The following is a 23,751-nucleotide window of genomic DNA, read 5'->3' as shown; positions in this document are numbered from 1 at the left end:
TGGCACGGTGCTAAGGCAGCAACCCCTAAATGTAGGGTTTGAAGTGGGAGCTTGTAAGTGGTGTTCATGTCACCGCTGCTTACCTTGGCTGGGAGGGCCATGAAGCAGCTCGGATCCCCGGGAAGAGTTGACCTATAATTAGCCTAATTGGCCACTGGATGTCACTATCTTGCCACAGAAATGGGACTGCAAGAAGCCTGGCTTTTCAGGTTGCAGAGACGGTGGTTATTCAAGCTGATTTTATTTCTCCCTAGTAATCGCTTCAGTCAAAAAATACCAATTGTACACCCCTCCCATCAATGCCTTGTGACATAGGGCTTGAGCCAATAACTATGTAGTATTTGAATGGCCCAGAAAAGTTTTGAAATTTATCTTGGAGTCAAGTTAAGATATGCTGCTGAGGAGATTATAAATAATGAAAAAAACCCCCACAGTTGGAGACATTAGTAGGTTTATTTAGAGCTGTTTTGTATGCATAAACTGAAGTTGTTTGCTTTGACTGCTACCTCCTGCTTTAATCAAGTAGAACCTTCTCCCACATAGCACCATTTTACCTGGAGCTGTTAAAAGCAGAGAGAGAACAGTCTGTCTTGGCTAGTTTCCCCTTCCCTCAAAAAAAAAAAAAAAAAAAAAAAAAAAAAAGAGCGGAAAGAAGAAAAAAAAAGAATAAAAGCTAAAGAAAGAGGGGGAGGTAAGACTGTCCAGCCCCATAGCCTCATGCGTTTTTAATCTGTCAGTGTGTCTACAGACATTGTCTAAGGGTGCCTAGTAAATCTGGTGTTTTGCAGGACTTAAAAAAGGCAATGTTTCCTTTTCTAGTATCCCATGGTTGCAGGCGCAGAGAGCACCAGAGCAGTCACTACAGCACTTCCAGAGAGGTGTGGGGCACAAGTGCTGGGGACCATCCTGCTATACATAAAATCTCAGGTGCTAAGGAGGATTAGATGGGGTGTTTTCAGCTGTTCTCCTAAATTTCGCAGCCTAATGCTGCTGAGGGCAATTTGGGATTTAGGGTTTTAAAAATTCACTTGTTACATTGAATGTTTCTTTTCACTGGAACCAAATTGAGCTCAGCTTGCAAGAAAATAAAAAAGTTAGTCTCGTACATTTTTTTCCCCCTAGGACTAGTGACTGCAGAAGCTGGATACCAACCAAAGTGGAAACTAACTGAGTTGCCCAGCTCAGCTCTGATTGAAGTCAGCAGTAGACAAATTAGACCTGAAATTATCATTTGGGGGGAAAAGAACTATGGCAGACAGTACATTCCTTCCTCTAGGCTCTCTGAAAAATATCATTCAGAAATAACTTTCACTGGCAGTTTTCTACATGAAATATATCCTGCCTATGCTAACAATAGGCATTAACAAACAGTATATTCAGCATATTGAGACTGACTTGCAATTTTCAACGTGTGATTAAACTAAAATGTGTTTATTGTTAGAATGGTAGTGGAAGGCTGAACAAATCAGCTAATTAAAGATATTGGTGGTTTGGGGGCTTTTTTGTTTGTGCTATTCTTTGCCTGCATATAATACCCACACAGCTCGCAGCTGACAGAGAAGCCAGACTGGAAAAGCAGATTTTCCCCTTGAGCAGGAGTTATTCTAGCTCTTTCTGAGTCTGGCATCAATGGTTTTCTTGGTCTTGCAATCGTGATGCTGACCACAGTTTTCAGTTTAACAGTTTTCCTTTGTGTCCCTTCAGTACTGTTACCAAACAGCATGACATCCTAACTTTCCACTTTTTCTTTAACGTGTTACAAAATAAACAATACCAGTCATTCATTTGTAGAGAGCATCATGGGAATGCTATGCAGCCCTCTGTTAAGGATAACAGTGGCAGCCATGGCTCTCCGATCAGTGGGAAGCTGGAAGGCATCTTCTTTAGCTGCAACACTGAGTTTAACACTGGGAAGCCACCCCAAGATTCACCGTATGGAAGATACAGGTTTGAGATTGCAGCTGAAAAACTCTTCAACCCAAACACTAACTTGTACTTTGGAGACTTCTACTGCATGTACACAGCCTACCACTACGTCATTCTCGTTATCGCCCCTGTTGGATCACCGGGAGACGAATTCTGTAAGCAGCGCCTTCCTCAGCTAAATATAAAAGATAATAAATTTCTGACCTGCGATGAAGAAGACGGTGTCATGGTTTACCATCACGCCCAGGATGTTATTTTGGAAGTAATTTACACTGATCCTGTGGATCTCTCCCTCGGCACAGTTGCGGAAATTACTGGTCACCAACTAATGAGCTTGTCTACTGCAAATGCAAAGAAAGATCCCAGCTGCAAGACCTGCAATATCAGTGTTGGACGTTAAAACTTCCCTCGTTACTTAGGAGCCTTCAAACCTCTGTTGCCCATTTCCATAGTCAGACGTTTTTGTCAGAAGCATGCACATGCCGCTGTCACCAAAAGCAAACACGAGTCTTCAAAATCTCCAATAGCGTTTTTAGTATTTCTTCTCTCCCTCTTTCCCTTCTGTCCCCTCGATGCTTTAAATGATTAGAAGTCCTGGATTTCTTTCTGGCAACCATTTATACCTAGATGCTGCAAAAATTGTTTTCTGTTTCTTGCCAAACATAACAAAATCCCTATATAAACTGCTTTAGCAAAATAAAAATAACGGCTTATAAATGGTGTTTAAATATGCATTCATTTTAACTACTGAACAAATACTGGGATAACTCCAAACAGCATGAAAGGTTGTAATTGCAGCATGATTTAAATTTCAGAGCCTAGAAATGTCAGCACTTCCAACGTGTTGTTTGACAGTGTTATTTATGTTATTTATATTAGCTAACTGAAAACAGAAACTGTGTCTTGACATAATAAATATAATAGAAAAATATTTTATTTGTACTGTTGTATAAAATATTATACAATCATATAGAATATATAGATTACATTTTAATATCAATTGTATACATATGTCATGAAATCATTTTCCCTTATCAAAGATGTAGTTTGTAAACTTCAAATAGCTCTGTATCTGTTCCTGTTGCTCTAGATGACTTTAATTAAAACAGATTTACGAAGGAGACCATTTCTGATTCATAAAAGTTAAGTTATAAATTATTAAGTCAGTACACTGAAACAACAAACCTCTGAGAAATAAAAAAATTCCTTTTTCAGTGTTCATACTTTTTCCTCCAAACTACTTGAAAATGTGTACGTCTTCAAAATCATGCCAAGCCATTACATACAATATAAATACAAACATGGCAGGTACATAATAGGCTTTATAAAATGAAAATCTTCTTACCAAGATAGAAAACAGGTTGCTTATACTACGTGGTCAATACAAAATGACAGTTAAAGTAAAACACTAAACGTGATTCAACTTAGTCAAGTCCCTTTTTTTTTAATTCTTCCTTCCTTTATGTCTTGGCTAGGTATTTCCCAGAGTCCCTGCTTTTCATTTCTAATACAAAACCCACTGATAATCCTTCTGTTAACAGTCCACTTCTCACACAAATGGTCTATCACAAATAGTGAAAAAAAATCTCCTTAATATTACAAAGTGTGGTGCTCTGAAAGTTAAGAAAGATGCATAATTCCAATGGAAAAATAACTTTTTATAATCTTATTTTTAGTAAACAATTAGTCTAGCGTTCCTCATCAGATAACTGTGACACTCAATTATATACCAGGTACTTTATCTATCCAAAATATCTTAGCATAATGCAATAATCTAGTCTTGTTTTAATATATATATGTGGAAATTTATAACACAAGAAATACTTCGACATTTTACAAAGTGCATGCGTCTAAACGAGCTTTGGTAGTTAGAAAAGCAAATGTTATAGCATCAGGCAAAATAAAGTGCAAAGTTGAATACAGAAATTAAAATTAGCATGTAATCGATCTATTTACTGAATTTTTAAGTACCGTGTGCCAGGTCCTGTGAACCATAGTGAAAAGGACAGCAGCCAGTGTATTTATTTTATCTTTTCCCAGTAAACTATCCATTTCACTTTGCCAAACATTTTCTCTTCTAAAAAAAACAGTAGTTCCATTTGGCAGTCATGTTCTGTCCTTCTTTTTTTTGCATAGGCAGCATCACTTTGCTCTACTCTCAGAATTTTAGATCAAATCCTGGCACTGGTTCTTTGTATGCACCTTTCTTTGAAGCTACTGGAATTGAATGGCAACTCTGTCTTGAAAGATAGAGTATGTCCATGAGTTTTTCCTCCGTTTGTTTTAAGTTCATGGGGTTTTTTAATCTAGTGAATCAGCACATTGAGAACTGACATTAATAGTTAATTGTAGTGCATGTTAATTCTGGAAAGAAATGTCTGGTACGTTGTATCATGTACAAAGATGTACTGAAAACCTGGAGAGAATTTCCTCAGACTTTTTAAAACTAAGAGCAGGTCAAACTGAGCATCTACAATACTTCAGTGTCCTTTTAATTCTCAATATTCTCACAGTGCACTTACTTCAAGGCTTTTTCAAAAGGAAAAAAATATATACTGTAGTCCACTCACCCATGCTTAATATGCTTTCATATTGCTGTCCTCTCTCATCCCAGCTAGTATAATTGGTAAAGTGCATCAAAAATCTCAGTGTGTCAAATAATTGTGCAGCAGACCAAGATCTGTAAAACTACTTCCTCTTTATCATTACTTGTTTGTTTGCTTGTTTTTTTGTTTTTTGCTAGAGAACAATATCATGGCATTCCATTCACTTCAGATGGTTTTGGAAATGTCATGCTTACTGATGAGAATCTCCAAGAGCCTGATTTTGGCTTTGGTGTGCTTGTATTCAGAGTATTCCTCAGCCATTGGCACCCGATCTTCTTTTTGAGGACTCCTATGAAAAGCAAATAAAAGCGCCATCACTTTTATAAGTAAGAGGAAAAGCAGTCTTTAAAATTAATTCTGCAACAACCAATGAAGGTTGGTTTGGATTAATTTTTTTTTTTCCTAACTGTAGGTGACTAAAGATAATTTGACAGGACCAAAAAGCTCTAATGGACAGAAATGAGATAAGAGTATTTAAATGACTGAATTTTCATATACCAAGCAATTTTCTTTCTTGTCAGCTATGCAGGCATAACTACTTCATTCTCAAATGTGCAGAGAAGTTACTACATAGTGCTTTGAAAACTGTTACCAGAATACTGCATGCCCATATCCCCCATGGTTTTCAGCAAACAAATCTGCTAATCTGCTAAATGAAGGGAGGAGGATAAACAAAGCGTGAAAACTTGGCAGTATTTATCTATGGGTGAAAGAAGTGGTAGCTTCTGGTTTTAAATCCCTTTAAAAATGGCCTAACTGCCAGGTGTAATCCCTGCAGGTCAACATCCTCAGAAAGACTCTTTAGGAGCCTCCCTTCAAGCTCAGGAAAGTCCCTGTGCTGAGGCAGGGTTTATCCCATTGCAGGCATGTCCTGGAAGATCCCCAGATCCAGACCCATCCCTGAGGAACTAAGCAGGGAGAGGGACATCTCCACAGGCACCAGACACCTCCATGGTAGCTACCAGTCCCTAGCTGCAGCTTCTTTGGCCTGCTCACCTAGGAGTACCCTCCCTCGCAGAAACAAGCACGCCTGCGTAGGAGCCCAAAGGGGAGAAGGAGAGGGCTTATGGTGAGCTGGTTATTTACCTTCCCGTCTGTTTATAGAATTGTTCCTCAAACTCTCTCAGAGCTTTGCGAAGCCTTTTCTTATCTGCTCTTGTTTCTCTGAGATGTTCAAGCAGAACAGGCCTGTAAAACACAGACAAGAACATGAAACCCTCATGTGCTTGGAAGTATTATAAAGGCTGTGGCTTTGGGTAATAAGCAGCCTGCTGCTGTGGGCCACGGCAGGCACTGTCTCAGTGCCCCAAGACATTCCACCACATCCCTCCAGCTATGGATATAACTGGCTGCACCATCACACGCAATGAACAGTTGTGCTCCTTCCCTTTTACTAGTATTCTCACCCTGCTAATAAAGTGAAGGCAGAGACTCTGTGGGCCACATGGGAGGAAAAGCTTTCAGGATTGAGTCTTGCTAGTGGTCTTAATTCTATGTGGAATTAATGGAGTTGGCAGGGCTCCACATCTCACAGGAAATGCTTTGCATCTCCTTGGCTGAATAAATAAAGTCAACATCCAAGCCCTACTCCTAAAGGCAGCTGTTACCAACCATTACTGTGATGCAGTGGAAATGCTAGTGGTACCCAGAATCAGCATTTTTAGAGGCCATGTTTTAGCTGGTATTTGGAGAATAAGGTTTTTAAGCAGAGAAAGAATTCCATTATGACATATGTAGACAGTACTTTTTTTTCCATAATAACAAAAATGCACAGAAATATCTTCACAGCATTTGTGACCAAATTATTGCATACATCATTGAGTAACATAGAAAGCCAAGACATTTTTTTTGAGTCTCAGTTTTGGTAGACCTAGTCCATTTCAGTTATGCATCTTTAATGCTCCCAGTCGGTCAAACCACAGGAAAAAACTACCATCCCATAAGCTATGAGAACACATCTGTTCCTGGAAGGCATTCTCTTCGCAAGGTTTCAGGGTTGAGTGATGACAGCCCATGTGCATCTTGAGATTTGTTGTCTCATGCAGCCTGAAATTCTTAACTACAAATGAGGAGGGCGACTTTATTTTGGTTTTATAACAGAGTGTAGGAGGGGGGTGGCTAAGTTCTCTGGGCATCCAGGCACTAATGAGTATTCCTATGCAAGCAAGAAATTGAGTATACAGGCATTCAGCGGCCTCCCATGTATTGTGTGCTCCTTCACTCAGTCACCTGGTGCTGTTCATATGCCTCATGTGTCTGGCAGTTTTACATCACTCACAGTCACTCCCAGCATGCACACACAGAGGAGCAGACTACCCTGCTTGGCCGAACTCTGCTTTGTTTTATGACTGCTTTGTAAGAATGTAAGTAGTTAGGTATCTAAAAATTTTGCAGAAATTATAGGTAGGTCCATGTACCTTTGCTATGTCATTACATCGTATCTACCACTCTGTATATGTAGTTATTTCTCCTGTCTGCTTACATTCCCCCACCTTTCTCTTCATGGCCTTGGCACAAAGTTGTTTGAATCAATAGCTCGAACCACAGGTATGCTGCCCGAGCAACAACTATCCTCTGCCTCTTTTCTCCCAAAAGAAAACATTGAATCACTCCTTTGGCAAAGAATATTCCTATGCAGTAAGTATGGGTCATGCTTCATTTACAAAGTCTACATGAAATATTTTAAAACATTCAAGAATAAAAAAAGACAGAACTTACATTGTTGCCTCATGTAAATTGGACATTGACAAGGCTGTTTGCCTGAAAACTTTTTTTTCATCCAGAGGTGAAACATATGCAGGCTCACTCTCCGCCTGAGAGTAACACAGGTGCTCATCAACAGGGAGGCAAGATATTGGGCCAGATGATAACTCATGGCTGCTTTGAGAATGGTCTTCATCTGAGTCTTCCTCCTCCTGCTTGTAAAATGTAAAGCGTTATTAAATGAGTTGTTCACATTACAATACTAACAATTAATGGGATGACAAACCTAAAGAATTAGAATCTAACTTCCTGGATGTATTCATTGAAATAGATTACACATATTGAAAGCTTTACCCAGGTTTACGTGAGATTGTTCATGAGACCTCTCGTGGGGCTCACTGAGTTCCTGTGTACTGTCCACCGTGACCGAAGAGGACAGAAGCTGGCCCTGCTTCTGAGTATCTCCAGCCAGCAATTTCCTTCTGTTTACTCAAAAGCCTTTATAAGTAGCAAAGATGTAAAGAACATTCTGCATTTGTGTAAGCAGCGCAGTCTTCCTGGAACTTGTACTCCTCTTATGTACCATCTATTTGTATTATGTCCAGAAGTTCTGACTGTAACAAGAATTGGAGGTAGCAATTCCACCGTTTTATAGCTACAAATGTTAACTACCAACATAGAGGGATGTCGTTCTGTTCCTCATGTTCCTTCACCCTCATGAAAAGTTGAACTTTTGAAACTAAGGTTTAACCATAAAAACTCCTAAGAAGTAATAAGGGAACTTCAGTTAAATTTTTAAATAAAATATCCATGTCCATGTGTACAAAGATTTACACTAGGATTTTTCAAAGAAATCTAAAGCTCCACTGTCATCTAACAAGGCAATATTACATAGTTTTTAAAATCAACCCATCCCCAATTACTATTAGATTAGTATTTTTGATAGAGACAGGTTAATTAACTTCCAGATAGCCAGATTCCACTACCTCTACTCACAGTGAGACCAGTAATTGATATACAGTAAGCGAGACTATTACGTTGATATATTATTAAAGTACTAGAAACTATATTTATGTGCTACATGATTGATAAAAGCACTGTCAATAAAATATAGAAGACACATACAGTGACAACATAGTGCTTCATGGAGAGAGAGAGAAGGCTCGTTCTGTGTTACGTGTGTTAGCCATAATAGAGAACTAATGCCAGCCTTTGATCTCTTACCCGGTCATTTGAAGTGATTGCCTCAGAAACTGCTGCCATACATTGCAACCTCTGCGACACTTAGGATTTTAGGGAGCATTTGCTCCATTTGAAATATCAGCATCCTGTATTAACCACTGAGCAGATTCTTCAAATAGCAGTGGTTCTGTTGCTGTCAAACTGACGTACCAGTCCAAATCAAACACAACATTTAGTATATTTTCTTGACAATGGATACGAATTCTTTCCAACTTACAATTGTTGTGATCAGAGATGGAGTTGCAAGAAGTTTCTTGAGAATTCTGTATCTGTCGTAAAGAGGTTTCATGAGACTCTTTTCTTGCTTAGTTACCTAAAGAGAAATCATAACAAAATATACTCCTCCAAAATTAAAAACTAAAAAAAATAAAGTTCTCATTTGCTCCTGTAAAGCTGAGAAACCTATTAGAAGAATATGACCTCATGTGTATTTTGCTTCCATGGATATTCCATGGGAACTGTAGTTGAATCCATACAATAAGGAAATGGCAATCTAGTTTCTAATGGAAAATAACCAGTGAGGATTCCTCACCTCCTTGAGCCACATCTGAAGATGCCAGTAGAGTTGTAAGAGTTAATGGAAGGTATGCTGCTACTGTGCATCGCATTGATATCTCACTTAACTGTAATAATGGCAACAGGCACCTACAATAATGCGACGGTCTGCCTGGGACAATATCCTCAGTGGCCCAGAGGGGTGGAGAGCGCTGAGAATACAGCTTTGGAGCCTCAGTGAGTGAGCTGGCTCCATGCAGACCTGCTGCACGCATCCCCCGCTGGAACTGCCTTCCATCACTGGGATTAACCGTCTGTTCATTTAGTTTGCTCTTGCTCTTTTATGAGCACTAGGAGCATTGATTTGGAGGAGAATATTATTTTAGATCAGGTATTAAGAGCCTGATCCAGCCACAGATATTTGTAAATACAAAAATAAACCTTATGGAAACTAGCTGTGCAGTAGACTGCCTTACTGTACTCAGGGAAAAAAGAGCAGATCCCACAAGAAAAAAAAAAAAAAAAAAAAAAAACACAAAAGAGAAAACATGTTCCTCAGTGATTAAATGTCAAAACAGAGTCATTTGAAAACCAGTCCACCATCAGCCTCTGCTCCTCCACTCCCATGCCTGGCAGCATCCCCCAGGTACCATGTCACTGTCCTTTGGCACTGCAGCTGCGCTACTGTGTTGAAGCCCAGCTACACACGCTGGGGCGTGAAGAGACACAGACTGGCTGATGGTGTGGACAGTACTCCAGAGTTGCTCAGAAACGGGCAAATACCTGGTCAGCAGGAGTCAGGGTGACAGTAGACAGATGCAGGTTGATGGTACCACATGTGTCTGCTGACTGAGTAGTTGGGGACTGTTTCCAGAGGCATGCCTCACGGCAGAATGCCAGGGCTTGCCTGTCCCACCTACTCCTCTTCCCCAGTCTTCCTGTTCCATTTGACTGTAACACATTGGAGCCCCAGGAAATGCCAACAGGCCAGAATAGATAATTTTTTTGTTTTAAACCTAGTCTGTGCCCTCTCTGTCTGACTTTGCTCAGGTGAGTCTGGGTAAAGCTGGCGCTCATCCATACTGTACATCAGCCTGGCAAACATCGTCACCAGCACTCTCCGCTGGGTGTCAAGGCTGCTGTAGTCATAATACTCTGAATATGCAGCAATTTAATAATTTTTTCTGATGGTTTCTCTCTTTGTACTCCCAAAGGAGATTTCTACAACAACTGTGACATTGTCTAGGACTGAATTTTGCTATTTGCTTTAAAAAAAACCACCAAAAAACCCACAACACAACAAACCACCAATGTTTTTTCATAATAGGCTAAATTCCTGATTATTTTCTTGGAATCTCAGTACACTTCATTCAGCTTAACCTTTTGAAAATGCTATGGTGTGATATTTGTTAAATGACAGGGCATGTCATGGGTTGCTCAGTTCAAACATCAAAAGTAGGGAATCTTGAGGCTTCAGCAATCAACATTCAAGTGTTCTGAAAATCCATTTTCTGCACTGGAACACCTCTTTGACAGCAGAGAGGCACCTGTTTTGTTAGCTAATGTCTCCAGTGTGCTTCTGCCTGCGCGGTCACTGATTTGCCTTCTCCAAGCCATCACCCCCCGGCTTTTACAAACTGCGTGAGCTTCCCCAGAGGATCTCTCTTCCCAGGGCCCCTCCAGCCCTGAAGTGGGCACAGGGCCTGTGCTTGCCACTGAGCTTGGGCCTCACTGGCCTCGCTCTCCAGCTGTTCTTGGTGCCCAGGGTGCATGCAGATTCTGCACCCCTTTCCCTCAGGAAAATACATAGATATAGATACAAAGATTAAAATTTGCTTCTCTAAGAGACATGATTATTTAAGTATGCAAAGACTGCGTGGAATGTCTCCAGACTGCTTGTTTATTTTCAACAACAAAAGATTATGTAAAAATCTTGCCTAACTTCCATTTCCGTGCTTTAAATTCTTGACTGTCCCTGAGCTTTCTGTGACCTTAAGTCAGAGCTGTTTGTCAGACCTAGGATTCCCTCGTGGCAGCTTAGTATCACTGATCACCTCTTTCCTTATGCAGTTAGCATCTTCTTGCTTAGCTGGTTATAGTGCTGCTTCAACCTTAGAAGAAACACCCTCTCTGAACCCCATGCTACAAAGCATACCCTATTATTCTCTTTTCTATCTTTGAATCTTCAAGTCTCTTTTCCCTCTGTATAGCACTAATAACTTTTGTTCTTTTCTTTAGGAAATATAATTTCTTCATACCCTTCCTATATATTCTCTCCATCCCTCAGCTCTCATTCCAAGCCCAAAGAAGATGGACAAAAATGATTTTATCCAAGATGCAGAGAGATCAGATTGAGATCACAATGATTTTAACAGCTGGCATATTTTTGGACACATGCTGGTGCCACTCCCCTTTTCCTCCACAACAATTACTAGTCAGAAAGAGTTGGTCACAAGGATACACACATAGACATCCAACAGGAATTCCTCAGCTGTGTATAGACAAATTCTCTAATCATCATCTCACCAATGGTGGCAATTTTTTGTTTTGTACCTACATTCAGCAATGAAGTCCCTTGAAAGGATTTTAATTAATAGTTTTAAGTCCTGCTGTGAGATAAAAGAAAACACAGGTGACAGGTCATGTCATCTTTGTAGTCCATATCTCAGATAATGCCCTATAAACCTTTCTCAGCTGCTAAGCATTCTAACCTTTCATACGTCATAGCAGAGCTACAGTATGCATGAGCCAAGTCTGCTGTGGAGATATAATCCTCCACCTTTAGCATCAAAACCTGCAGCTTCCAATCACGAAGAGAGATACAGGGCCACTAGAAATTTGCGTGGGGTTTTTTTTTTTAAATAGAAACCAAATTCATCAGTATCAGGCACTAACATTTATACCTGAAGATTAGTTTGAAATAACTAAAATTACATTAATCATGTAAAATTCATCTAAATGTATTTAATATATGAGTCCAAAAATATTTGTTAGAGAAGTTAGATGACAATTTTTAATTTACCTATCTTTCCATGGTATACTTACAGGTTGTCCATGAATACTCTCAAAATATAGTAGACATTTCTGAAGATTGATTTTTTCCAAAGCCATTTGCTTTTTTGTCATATCCTATTTAAAAAAGTTATTTATAAGATTATGAGTCAGGATTTCATGACAAGGGTACAGGTACATATCTGTTTAATAATCTATTCTCCTCAGATAAACATTAATAATGAATTCTGTTTCTGTCCACACTGAGGTCAATGGGGACTTGGCATTAACTTAGCAAGAACAGAGTCCAAATCTACATGACTGAAGTTTTAAATGAATCAAAGTACATCTTAACCTCTCAAGGCCTAATGCAAAGCTGATGAGAGCTACGGAGACACTTCTACTGATTAGAGTAGGCTCTAGGTTAGGCCTTTACCTGTGGAAAATACCCTGTATTTACTTTGTCTGGCCAAAGTGGAGTCTTTGGGGCCTGAACTTGTGCTCCTTCTTCTGGAGAAAGATGCATGAATTAAAATGTACTGAAAGGCTGGAATCTTATTTTTCTTAACTGTCATTATGTAAACATCTAATACTTTATTGCCTTGGTTTCTTTCAAAATTATTATTCTACAAAAGCAATTTAACAAGCTTAAAGTAGGAAGTGGTATCAGGCTATTGACAGAACACCGCATCCTTATCTGGAAAGTTTCCAAGGGTACAACCTATGGTCTTGGTCAATAAGGCAAGAATCTTCATGTGTTGCTCGATCAGAGCCTGCACCTGAAAAATTTTTCTGGGAATACCGGTCGACAGAAAGTCTAAACAAGCAGGGGTTTTTGCTTGAATATCTCTGGCAAACTGCAGGCACATGAGATATATCTCATCGGTTGGGTTTTGGCAAGGTGGGCTCACAAAAGACAACTGCAGCATATGAGTCGAAGGTCTTGGCCTTGAGGTCCCACAGATATCAGTGCAGTACTTTCTCAGAACATTTTGGAATATTTAGGTAACATTTATGAATAATTGTTGTAACAAATATTTTTCTCATCCGTGCTAGGAGAAGATTAAGGAGATCTATTAACTTCTATTTGCCAGATCAGTTCATAAATTACAGCTAGCATTCTCCATTATATATTATGATTCAGCTGTGACAAATGAAAACAACCACCATTCTAGACAAAATACTCAGAAACTTGCAAAAATGCAGAGATGACATTCTTCAACTTTTTAATTATTCATCAAGAAAATGAAATAGATTTTCCTTGGCTGGTAAGGGATGAAGAACAGAAAGCTTCAGCTATGCAAACACAACCCATTTATGGAATGGAATGATAGCTTCACAATGAAATTGCTAAATATCCAATCATGGTGATACTATGGTGAACACCTCATAAATGCTGAGCATACTAGAAAAAGGTGCGGTCTCTAAAATGAAATGGAAAAATAATCTGATCAGCGAGCAGGAAGTTACGGCTGGACAGTATGCATCTGTAGAACTGCTGTGGGGAAGCTGCAGAAAGTGAAGGCCCTTCAGTGACGATGGGCATGGAGGTGGGCTTTCTTCCTCAGTCACACAGTCCTTGCTCTTCTGGGCTGAACACCTGACACTAGCAGTTTATTTCTGTTCAGAAATCACCATGTGACTCACTGCTACCAGAAATAAGAATGTTGATTTTTCAACAATGCGATTTGTCAGTCTTGGTGATGTACCAGTATATGTATAGGTGTCTGCTGCAGGGAGCGCACAATTTAACGGGTATTTCTCTCTTCCTCTCACCCTCTTCCCAAGAAGATCTGCTCCTGACACTTGCATATTTTCATCTGGGTGGGAATAGCAAGGAGCATGTGAAGCTACCGCCATTTTCCTCAGTCTCTGCCAGATCACGACAGATCTGTATGAATTAGGGCCAAGCATTCGGCGGTTTGGAGGAGAGCTCATCCCACACAATGAAGTAATGTGAAGAACGATGGAGTTGGGGGGCAGAGGGCCGGGGTGCCTTTCTGCAGAAAGTCAATGACTAGGTTTTTTTATTTGCAACTTGGAGAAGTATTTTTAATAATTAGCCTCTACTTTTTAAAAATATATCAAGCCCTGAAGAAGTATTGGTCTTCTAATATCAGAGTGCCTTGCTATTCAGCAGGAGCAAAACCGTTTTTGTTTGCTGCCCAAATGCAAAAACAGTGCAGAACCACTAATCACGCCTTAAAGGTCTGCCCGAGTTAATCACTCCAAAATTATCTATCATTCACATTAAGAGAAAAGCTGCTAACTAGAATGCAGAGGTATTATAAAGAAGCTAATTTGTTTATTTATTGCTAGTTCTACAATTAATACAAGGTTAATTCTTTCAAAAACTATTAAGCCTGGAGCAGCTGAATGGTTAGGAGGAAACAGAGGGTGATCATTAATATTGATTTTACACACGAGAAACGATCTCAAGAGGGTTTAACATTTGGGCCTATTTCATTAGCTCATTTTATTAGCAGTCTCGAGACAGGTTTGCATTCAGCTAAGTTTGAAGTGGGTGATAATTTCAAAATCAGAGAAGGCACGTGGAATCACAAACTACAGAATTGTCTGAGACATCTTAGGACTGTAGGCTGCATACGGGAGCATGAAATTCAATGCTAATTAAATAAAAACTCTGCTTCATTGCCAAGGAAAAGATGAACTGAAGCATGTCAATAATGAGAGGACAGATACACACAAAGGGAACCAGTCTGAGAAAAGCCTTGGGGGACAGACTGCAAATGTTCAAACATTTGCATAAGCATAAGGCAAAAGTTGTATTTTGCATATAAAGAAAGAAAAAGGAGACTACACGGAAAGCTAAGGTAGCAATTTGGTTTGCATAACTTGGGACAAAGGCACACAGAATATTGTAATACAGATGTCTTCCTCACTAGTCAGTTCCTTGAATGCTTATCTCTTTTAAGCTCGCTGTTGCTTTTCCAGGCAGAAAATACAAATTCTGAGGAGAGACAGTATGATAGTGAGGACTGGGCCTGGCGGAGGCCTCTCACTCTCAGAGGCAGCACTTTGTGTCCATGCGGGCACTGAGTCTGGGTTCCCAGTCTAAGTCTGCCACGTGGGCATGTGCGGTGGCGTATTACAAAGCAGCATTTAACACAAAAATCGTAAGAAAAAAATTAAAGGCAGCAAGTGACGACACATCCATAGAACAATGCCAGTTTACTTCAGCTGGAGGTCAGGCCAAGTCTGACTGCAGCCCCGCAGCGTTGGCGAACCACAGCTGAAGGCCCCAGGGCTGCTGCTCCTCCTCCACGTGGCTGAGGCAGCAACTACATCCCCGGACATTAAACATTCAGATTGGCTTAAAAGTCAGGAGTTGGGTTTTGGATTTGCATTTTTGGGATTTGGGAGTTTTTTTGAGTGATATGATTAAAATTATGTCTACTTGCCTTTTGGCTCCTGAACTCCTACTTTCATGATCTTAATCTTTTTTTTCTGAAGCCTTTTACTAAAAATTAGGTGAACTGTTAAATAAATCACCAGCTCCCAGCACAAGGAGCTAGTGACACAAAGAGTAACAGGTGGCCATCCCTTTTTGGGTTACTGATTCATTCACAAGCCAATCCCAATTTTCTCTACATCTTCTTATTCAATAACTTTACACACAGGTGTTTTTGCAGGAGGGGTGTTTTGTCCTGCTGTTTCATATTCAGATCTTGTGGTTTGTCCTCTTTAGACATACTGGGTGGTTCAGGATTTTACTCTACACCTCTGTTAAGGACACACATTCTCTTATTTGTTTATCAACAGGGCCTTAGAGACTTTCCACAGTTGAACTTCAGGTGAGAACTGAGCAGGCTTTTATGGAAACGTTGCCCAAAATAACTACATCTTGAAAAAAGAAACATTTAGCTGCTATCAGTTTGCTATTAATCTAGTTCAGATTCTAGTACAGGATCTAAATGTTATATACAAAATAAAACATTGCACATAAAAAATATCTACAGTAACACCAAAGTTGCATGTAGCTGAAAGGAAGCCTCTGATCTTTCCTGTAACCAGAAGACATCCTTGATTCACTTCACATCATCAGTGCTATAAACCTCATTCTCCCCCAAATGTCCAGGATGACTCATAATCAAAACCCAATCATTTTCAGTGTTATACTTAAGGGCCCACTAAAATATGTAATTTTGAAATAGATCAATTTGACTTCATATTATTCCTTTTCAAGCCTCTGTTCCATAGCAGTTTCATGTAACTATTATCAAACAGCTTTGCTAACAGATAGTTCTCTCAACACAAGTTCTCACAAGAATACTAGAAGAAAATAAATAAGATTTTTTTAAAAAACTTTGAAAATATTAACTTCTGCAAACATTTAATTTACATTATAGAGTTCTGTCTGAGAATATTTCAAACCAGCACTGCCATTGCACAGATTCAGGAGGGTCTCTTGGAAAATCAGAAGAAGTCAAATTAATCAAAAAATGAGTGGGGCAGAGACACATACCCAATTTACTCTTATAAGAGAGTTTTTCTGGACAGGATTTCCTCACTGACATCTGTTTTGGTGTCATCTGATCTCACTCCTTGCATAATAAAAAACATTTAACAACTGAAAATATTATCATACGGTCTGCACTGTTGGGATTTTAGGATTATATACAGAACAGCATGGTTTTGTTGTCATCTTTTGTTTTCTCACAAAGGAGTTATGGTTATGAAACACTTTTTCCATTTCATGTTTTGAAAAAGTAGTTTATAAAAAGAAACAATTAAAAAATCAGTCATGTATGCAGAGCTCAAGATCTCAGAAGCATGGAATCATTATGCACAGTTCTGGTTTTTATACAGTAACTAGTTGTTTAAGAAACAAGAATAGAAGCAAAGCAAAACAAAAAAAAATAAAAATTATCTCTGCTGGATACTTTCTGCCATTGAAATCCACCCAGAATCATTTCTCAGTTCTTGCACAGTTTAGAATTTAGTTCTCACTCCTCCTTGTCTCCCTCACCCCCTTCCCTTTTTCATTCATCAGCCACAGTCTAAATGTTACTGTTAGGTACCTTTGAGGACAGAATTTATTGTCTTGCTTGGCTGTATAGCATCAGGAATAGCAATCACTTGACAGCAAAAATAGCCAAAAACCCCCATATTTTTATGGGCAACATGTATTGCAGAACAGCTCTAGACAGACCCTATAATGTGTCAGTAGTGTGAAGGTACAGCAGAATTTTAAAATATGTACTAGTTTAAAAACAAAAATAGATTGCCCAGCCAAGCAAGCATGTTTCATGGAATATTGCTCCTACATTTAGAAGAGTAATTGAGAACGTGGAAGTGCAGAGGCAGTATCAGGACAAGTAAACGTACAAGATCAGAAGGACAAAGCAGTCTGGATGGTTGTGCTGTCTGTGTGATCTTAGTGAAGTGCTATCGACTGGGCAGAGGCTTTTGGCATTTCTCAGGTGAGAGGGGACCTTCATTGTCAAAATAACTTCAGGGACGTTTTAAGTGACACAGTTTCTGTGGACTCAAGATAGGATTGCTTTTGCTGTCACCATCTTCAATACACTGGAATACGCACTTGCTGTCGATACCACCTCACAGCTCCCATCTTTTTAGAGAGAAAATGCACTGCAGTGCCAGAAGACACAGGATGCACACACACCAGCATACCCTGAGACAGCTGCACGCTAATTAATATCTGCCTCAGATGATAAAGTTCTGAAAGAAACAGCCATACTAGTTAAATACCTTAATAGTCTCAGGAAGGTTAAAGTGTTGTCTTTTCTCCTTTAATCGTCTCAATACACTATCCATGGTTTCTTCTACTGAGGGTGCTGGTTCCATGCTTGTGGCCTCCTGTGTCCCAGCCTCTTTAGAGGTCCCAGTGCTTTCGCAATGATCATTTCTTTGGGGTGCTCTAGAGGTACAGTTTTGCTCTTCCGACATTCTGAGTTTCAGCTCTGAAAGGCAAATTACTTGATAACTAAAAAGATTAGAAATATTTACAAAGAAGTTTCCTCTGACGCTACAAGAGAAAAAAATCATCCCTATGTCTTGCATACAATTATTATCATACCACAGTTGTGTAGGAAAGTAACCCTGCTTCACTTCAACATGTAACATCTTTTACCTGGTTAAAGGGAAATCCAAGGGGATGAGATGTGTCCAAGCCAGTGGAACTTATAGTACATAGGTACTTCTCTTTTTCCTCCAAGGCCATCTTTGACACAAAAGGTGAGGACTGAAGAGGCACTGGGTTTAAAGAGTCGCGTCTGGGTAGTGCAGAATTTCAGTGGGAGTGATCTTAGGAAAGGGGCTTAAAATGACAAACAGCACTTGAGAATATTTGTGGGAGGTTGCGGGGGAGGGGGGAGGATATGGAAGCAGAGCTCCCTCTCTCCCCCTTCTCTCACTAAACCCATGCACTCTCAATTGATTTGATGTCTGGTCAAGTAAGAACATGCCCAAGCCTGCTGTGAGGATTGCTCTCTAAGGATGCACTCCTTCACAGATACCTTCCTGGACGAGAGGCAGTGTCTCTTCAGCCACCTGCCCCACTCTCACCCCAGCCGTGCTCACCTGCCCTCCTGTGCTGCTGCGCAGGTGGGGAGGAGAGCGAAGGCCCTCCCCTGAGAAGGGCTGGGGAGGCTAAGCTGTGCTCCAGAGCCTGCCATGCCAGGTGCCAGGCTGCTGGAGCCACGTACTCGAGGTCTGCATAACCAACCCTGCTCTTCTCTAGTGCAATTTAAAGCATAACCCTCCCTTCCAGAGGCTGCATTGCCATCCCAACCAGGCTCCTCACAAGGAGGATCAGCCACTTCCCTCAGCAGAAGACATATGGGTTAGAGTGTGTCCTAGCTTCCCCTCAGCAGCCTGCCTGGATGCACTAAAGTATGTAAGTATATTAGCTTGACACTAAGCCAAAGACCCTGGAGCTCTAGGAACCAGCACAGAGCAACAAGGAAATTGAATTAAGGTCTGAACGAGCTCCCATAAAACCAGGCTATGTTCCTAGCATAGCCCTGTCTGGTGAAGGACCCTGGGCAAGATAAGAGATTGATGGCTCCAAATGTGTTAAATTTATTGAAATCCATGCAGAAACAGTAACATTTTTTTTAGCTGTGACAGTCTGAGGATACAGGCCAGGTTTGTAGGGAAAAATAGTAATTTTTAGTAAACTCATAGAGCTAGGAAGGATGGACGAGCCTTACAAACTTGAAGGACCTACAAGCGTTTGAGTGTTTTTCCATTTCTATCGCACCTGTCTCATGAGCCTCATGAATCTTGCTTCACTTAAAAGCAGTGTCATTATTCAGGATAATAAAATCAAGAGTGTTCACAGGATCAAGGCATTTTGGATGTGAAGGTGAGGCTGATCTATGAAAGCTAGATGCCCTGGCTAGCTGAAGAAATGGCTGAATCCAATGGTTGAGAGAGATAATTTTCAGAAAATTAACTATGTAGTTTGGCCATTTCCTCTCATTTGCCCTTCCTGGATTTGTAACACAAAGTTCAAGGGAAAAAAAAAAAAAAATCTAGTAATCATGCAGCACAGTATTTAAGGAAGAACTTTCCAGAAGAAATTTACTGAAAGATGAGTTTCTAGTTCTTTATTTACCACAATCACACCCTCTATATCTACATTCTTAACTATATCCAAAACAGAGATGAAAGATAATACTACAATTTAATTAGTATTGAGAATACATTTATAAAGGGGGAAAAGAAGATTTAGATAAATTATAAATAGCCTTTAAAAAAAAAAATCAATCAGTCTTGGCTACATTCTCCCTGAGGGCAAACATGTGATATATCCACAGATGTTAATGGAGTGGTATGCAGACAGTCAAGGGCAAAACTTGACCCTCAAGACCAAATCTAGTATCAAGGAAAGATCAAAAAAATAAAAGCATTAGAGTTGTGTAACCTCAGTCCTAAAGAAACATTTTGCACCTATATCTGTACTATTACAAAGACACTTTTAACTCTGCAATTCTGTATTTCAGACACTCATAAAAATATTCAGAATGACATTGCCTTTTGCATGAAGGTTTTTAGTGATGAGGGAGAGACAATTTCTTTTTCCCCTTCCCCTTTTTGGTCTTGTTATGAGGATTGAACTGGCTTACCTTAATCCCTGCTTTCAGGAATCAAGGTAAGTCATATCACCTAATACCTTTATTGTCATTGGGAGATTTACTACCATGCACTGTGAAAAATAAGCAGAGCACTGAGGTTATAAAACTAACTCTAAAATATTCCAGGTACACTCGTACTTCCAAAAGCTTCAGCAATAACTTGAAATGACATGCTATTATGTACCTTTGAGCTGCTTACGACCTTTGGCCAAATCATTCATCCATTTCAGAACTTCAGGATTGGAAGTCTTGTCACCATGTGAAGGCTGAATGTAAAGAAAAAAGGAAGAATAAACCAGAAGGAATTGATGGTTATACAATCAAACATATAAAAACCTATCCACGCACGGTGTGCTAAAAATGTCCATAGTTCCAACTGCACTATATCATAGTGTCATGCAGAGCATTTGGCTTGATCATGGTACTAATTTATCATAACTTACCTCTCCCCATTGTGGCACAGTGCTACATGGATCTGAGTATTTTGGCTCGGATCCTAAAAAAACATTTAAGTCCCTGACTAATTAGATAAGTAATCTCAGTGACTTCAAAAGGACTGATCAAATACCTAATGCTAGTCAAGTTCCTAAGTGATTTCCAGGATGGTAACCGAAGTACTCTGCCCCTTGCAGAGATAAGCCCTTACTGCTCTCAGACAGGGACTTTCTTGGGAAATAGCACTTTAAAAATTTCAACTGAACTGCTTAATTAATCAACTGAAAAAAACCCTGTGAACAGAGTGATTTCAAAAGCAACAAACAACAAAAGCTTTGTATATGGGTTCTTTCTTTGCATTTAGAAATTGCCTCCAATTTAAAATCAAGTTACACTGGATCTTCAAAACTCAGATATTTAAAATGGCAAAACAGTTCTGCAAAACTAAACCTCTGAAATAATTTCTTTTCTCATCCCAGTGTGATGACTGTTTAGGTATGAAATTTTACTCCTAAAATCATATAATGACCATAGGGCACTACAATTCACAAATGTATGTATGTTTGCAGCCATTGATGAGATTAAAAGGGAATACACAATTTGCTTAATTTTCATTTTAATGTAATCATAAAACATCACAAATTTCCCTGTTTCGTATTGTACACATCCTTAGCATCACAGATGTTTTGACATGTTTGTACTGCACAATTCACACGACACAAACTAGCTTGATGGGAGCAATGATCTTGCATACACTGCACAGAGCACACCATTGACCTCAATCAACGCCCCACCAGCAATACATCCCAATCTCCATTCCTCTAATTTCTGCCATCAGCTTCTACTGAGCCCCATGCTTTGGAGGTTTACAGGAGTCTGCCTCAATGAAGGAATCTGCACAGCAGAGCAACCTTTTCCAAGCAAATGACTTCTACCAAGTAAATAAGTAGCTTTTCATCTTTTGAATCATTCTGGTTCACAGGCCTGTCAGCTATGTTTCACTGATTCACACTCCTCACACACAAATATGGATATTTTGCACAAATATGGATATTTCACACTTCTCACACACAAATATGGATATTTTGCACAAACATGGATATTCCACACTTCTCACACACAGGTATGGATATTTTGCAACAAAGGTAATCCAAAGAAAATGTAAATTAGAGTCTCAGAACTACTGCATACACGGAGAGATGATAAAAAGATATTCCCTCACTGATGATTTGTCTATATCATTTTACCAAAAATACCCTTTCTCCTATTGTTTTGCATAAGTTTAAACACACTGGGATTCTTGCCTGCGTCTTGTAGCATTTCCCTTTATCTTTTCAATTATTATCTTACCAGGTATTTTTTTTCTTGCTCAAACTTCTCTTCATACTTCCTAATTTTTCTCTTAAGACTCTGAAGATGCTTGGTAAGTTGTGCTACTGTTTGTGGTTCTTTGCACTCTTCACAGTTACATCTAGAAGAACTTCTTGGCCTGCAAAAGCCGAAAGGATAGTAGCTGGATCAAAGAACTGGCTATAATGGACCGTGCCTTGTTTCAGGCACACTTAATACTTTCCTAGCACTTCAGAATTTGCAGCTAGGTTCTTTCACAGGATATAGACGGTTTAGTTTTACAAAAGAAGCATAAAATAATTGCTTTTGCTTGAAGCTACCCCTAGGGTTTGCTAATGGCTTCACCATCTGTCTTTCACTCTCTCTCTTTTTTTTTTAAATTGAGGGATTTCTGAATATTTTCCAAAAGTTTAATCTAGTAGGTCACAACCTGATTCAGTATTTACATTTAACACCCCCATCTTACTTCACAAATCTTCCAACTGTAATGGGAGACTGTAATGACATGATTTATAAAAGTAAGCTCAGGGAGCTTTTTTTTATTACTGGGAATAAACATTATCATTTTGAAGGCAGTTTAGTTTCTGATCTTTTGCAATTGCAGATCAATAGATCTGATTATTATTCATATGCAGCTGACAGCTTTGTATATAATCTTTTAAGAAAGTTTGGTTTCTGTCTAAAACTCACAGCTTGGTTTCTAGAGATAACATATATGGACTGTTCATATGTTCTGTGACACTCATATCTAGTGAATACTCAAACTATAGTTGTATTACAGCTGAAATTTTTAGTATTATACCTTGATAGCCCTCTCTATCTTATGTTTATTCATCAGCCTAATTACTAACATTTAAAACTGTCCTTGCTAACTATAATTAACAAAGACTTCAAATAATATTGTACTGTGTTATGACTGAAAAAATGCTAGATACTATTTCTGGTATTGCAAATTAACCATGTCAAAATACGTTACAATATGAAAACTTCTTGCTTATGGCATAACAGTAACTGAAAAAAACATAAAAAGTCAAAGATTGTGGATTGTACAAAAATTATTTAAAATATATAAGAATTAAAATATATTTTCTTACATCATGAAGGGTTGAGCACTTGGTGGAGAAGGGGCAGACTCTGTGTCTAAATTAAATCTCTGGCTTTGGCTAAAGATAGAGCAGCGTGGTGACAAAAGAGGATTGTCTCCGTCCGTAATGTGATACAGCAGTCGACTGGTCCCTAGGGAGTGATGTTCTTGTGGGCTGCTGTCCGTGTCATTCTGCCAGTCTCTGTGGGCTGGCACAGGCTCTAGAAAGACAGAATAAACCAATATGGCCTGAGGGTCACTGACAAGATATTTAGCTACCTAGATAAATACAGGTCTATACTTAGAGAAATATTCAAGGCATACGTATGCAAAGTAAACAGCAAATAGTTCAGCAAAGTATCACATGCAGGATGAACATACTACTGAGGATGAGACAATAGAAAGGACAGTTACTGGCTTAACATAGAGCATTTCTGAGTTCCACAGGAGAAGGTGGATGCATGTGTTTGTAAACTATGAACTATAATATAAAGACGAAGAGTTTCCCAGAATAGTAACATTAATTATATTTTCATAGATCTATTTGCTTTTGAAAGCCGCATTCCTGAAGAAGATGATGGATGTACAAAACAAGTTTAATTTTGTGATTTAGGATTTAGTCCTTTGGTCAAGAGAAAGGCAGATCAAAACTATAATATGTCCTGATGCTAAGAACCTCCAGTGTTGCTTGCAGTATCCTGCAGAATTTTGTTAAGGTTTGAAGTAACATACCCATGGGTCTAAAGAACACAAGATATGAAAATAACAACAACCAAAAACATTCAAGGTAGTTATT

General features: G+C 39.3%; 2 protein-coding genes across 12 annotated transcripts in view; one reads left to right on the top strand and one right to left on the bottom strand.

Annotated features, from left to right (window-relative positions):
• PHYHIPL (phytanoyl-CoA 2-hydroxylase interacting protein like) overlaps positions 1–3,047 on the top strand; it is a 59,000-nt gene extending 55,953 nt beyond the window's left edge. For both annotated transcript variants that reach the window (XM_074874398.1, XM_074874397.1), the window contains exon 5: positions 1,792–3,047. In XM_074874398.1, the coding sequence (XP_074730499.1) occupies positions 1,792–2,326 (535 nt within the window). In that variant the 3' untranslated portion in view covers positions 2,327–3,047. The remainder of the gene's footprint in view (positions 1–1,791) is intronic.
• The window catches only part of FAM13C (family with sequence similarity 13 member C), a 57,436-nt gene continuing 36,527 nt past the window's right edge, over positions 2,843–23,751 (bottom strand). For 6 of the 10 annotated variants that reach the window (XM_074874394.1, XM_074874395.1, XM_074874389.1 and 3 more), the window contains 9 exons: positions 22,966–23,176; positions 21,872–22,010; positions 20,271–20,352; positions 17,697–17,908; positions 12,018–12,101; positions 8,695–8,790; positions 7,251–7,450; positions 5,619–5,720; positions 2,843–4,821 (listed from right to left, as the gene is read on the bottom strand). In XM_074874394.1, coding sequence (XP_074730495.1) covers positions 4,698–4,821; positions 5,619–5,720; positions 7,251–7,450; positions 8,695–8,790; positions 12,018–12,101; positions 17,697–17,908; positions 20,271–20,352; positions 21,872–22,010; positions 22,966–23,176 — 1,250 coding nt within the window. In that variant the 3' untranslated portion in view covers positions 2,843–4,697. The remainder of the gene's footprint in view (positions 4,822–5,618; positions 5,721–7,250; positions 7,451–8,694; positions 8,791–12,017; positions 12,102–17,696; positions 17,909–20,270; positions 20,353–21,871; positions 22,011–22,965; positions 23,177–23,751) is intronic. The other 4 variants (XM_074874388.1, XM_074874396.1, XM_074874392.1 and 1 more) reach the window with 3 other exon arrangements.

This window comes from Strix uralensis, chromosome 7 (genome assembly GCF_047716275.1).
Source record: "Strix uralensis isolate ZFMK-TIS-50842 chromosome 7, bStrUra1, whole genome shotgun sequence".
NCBI lineage: Eukaryota > Metazoa > Chordata > Aves > Strigiformes > Strigidae > Strix > Strix uralensis.
Note: the sequence above shows the minus strand (reverse complement) of the source record. Positions and strands in the feature narration are given on the sequence as shown.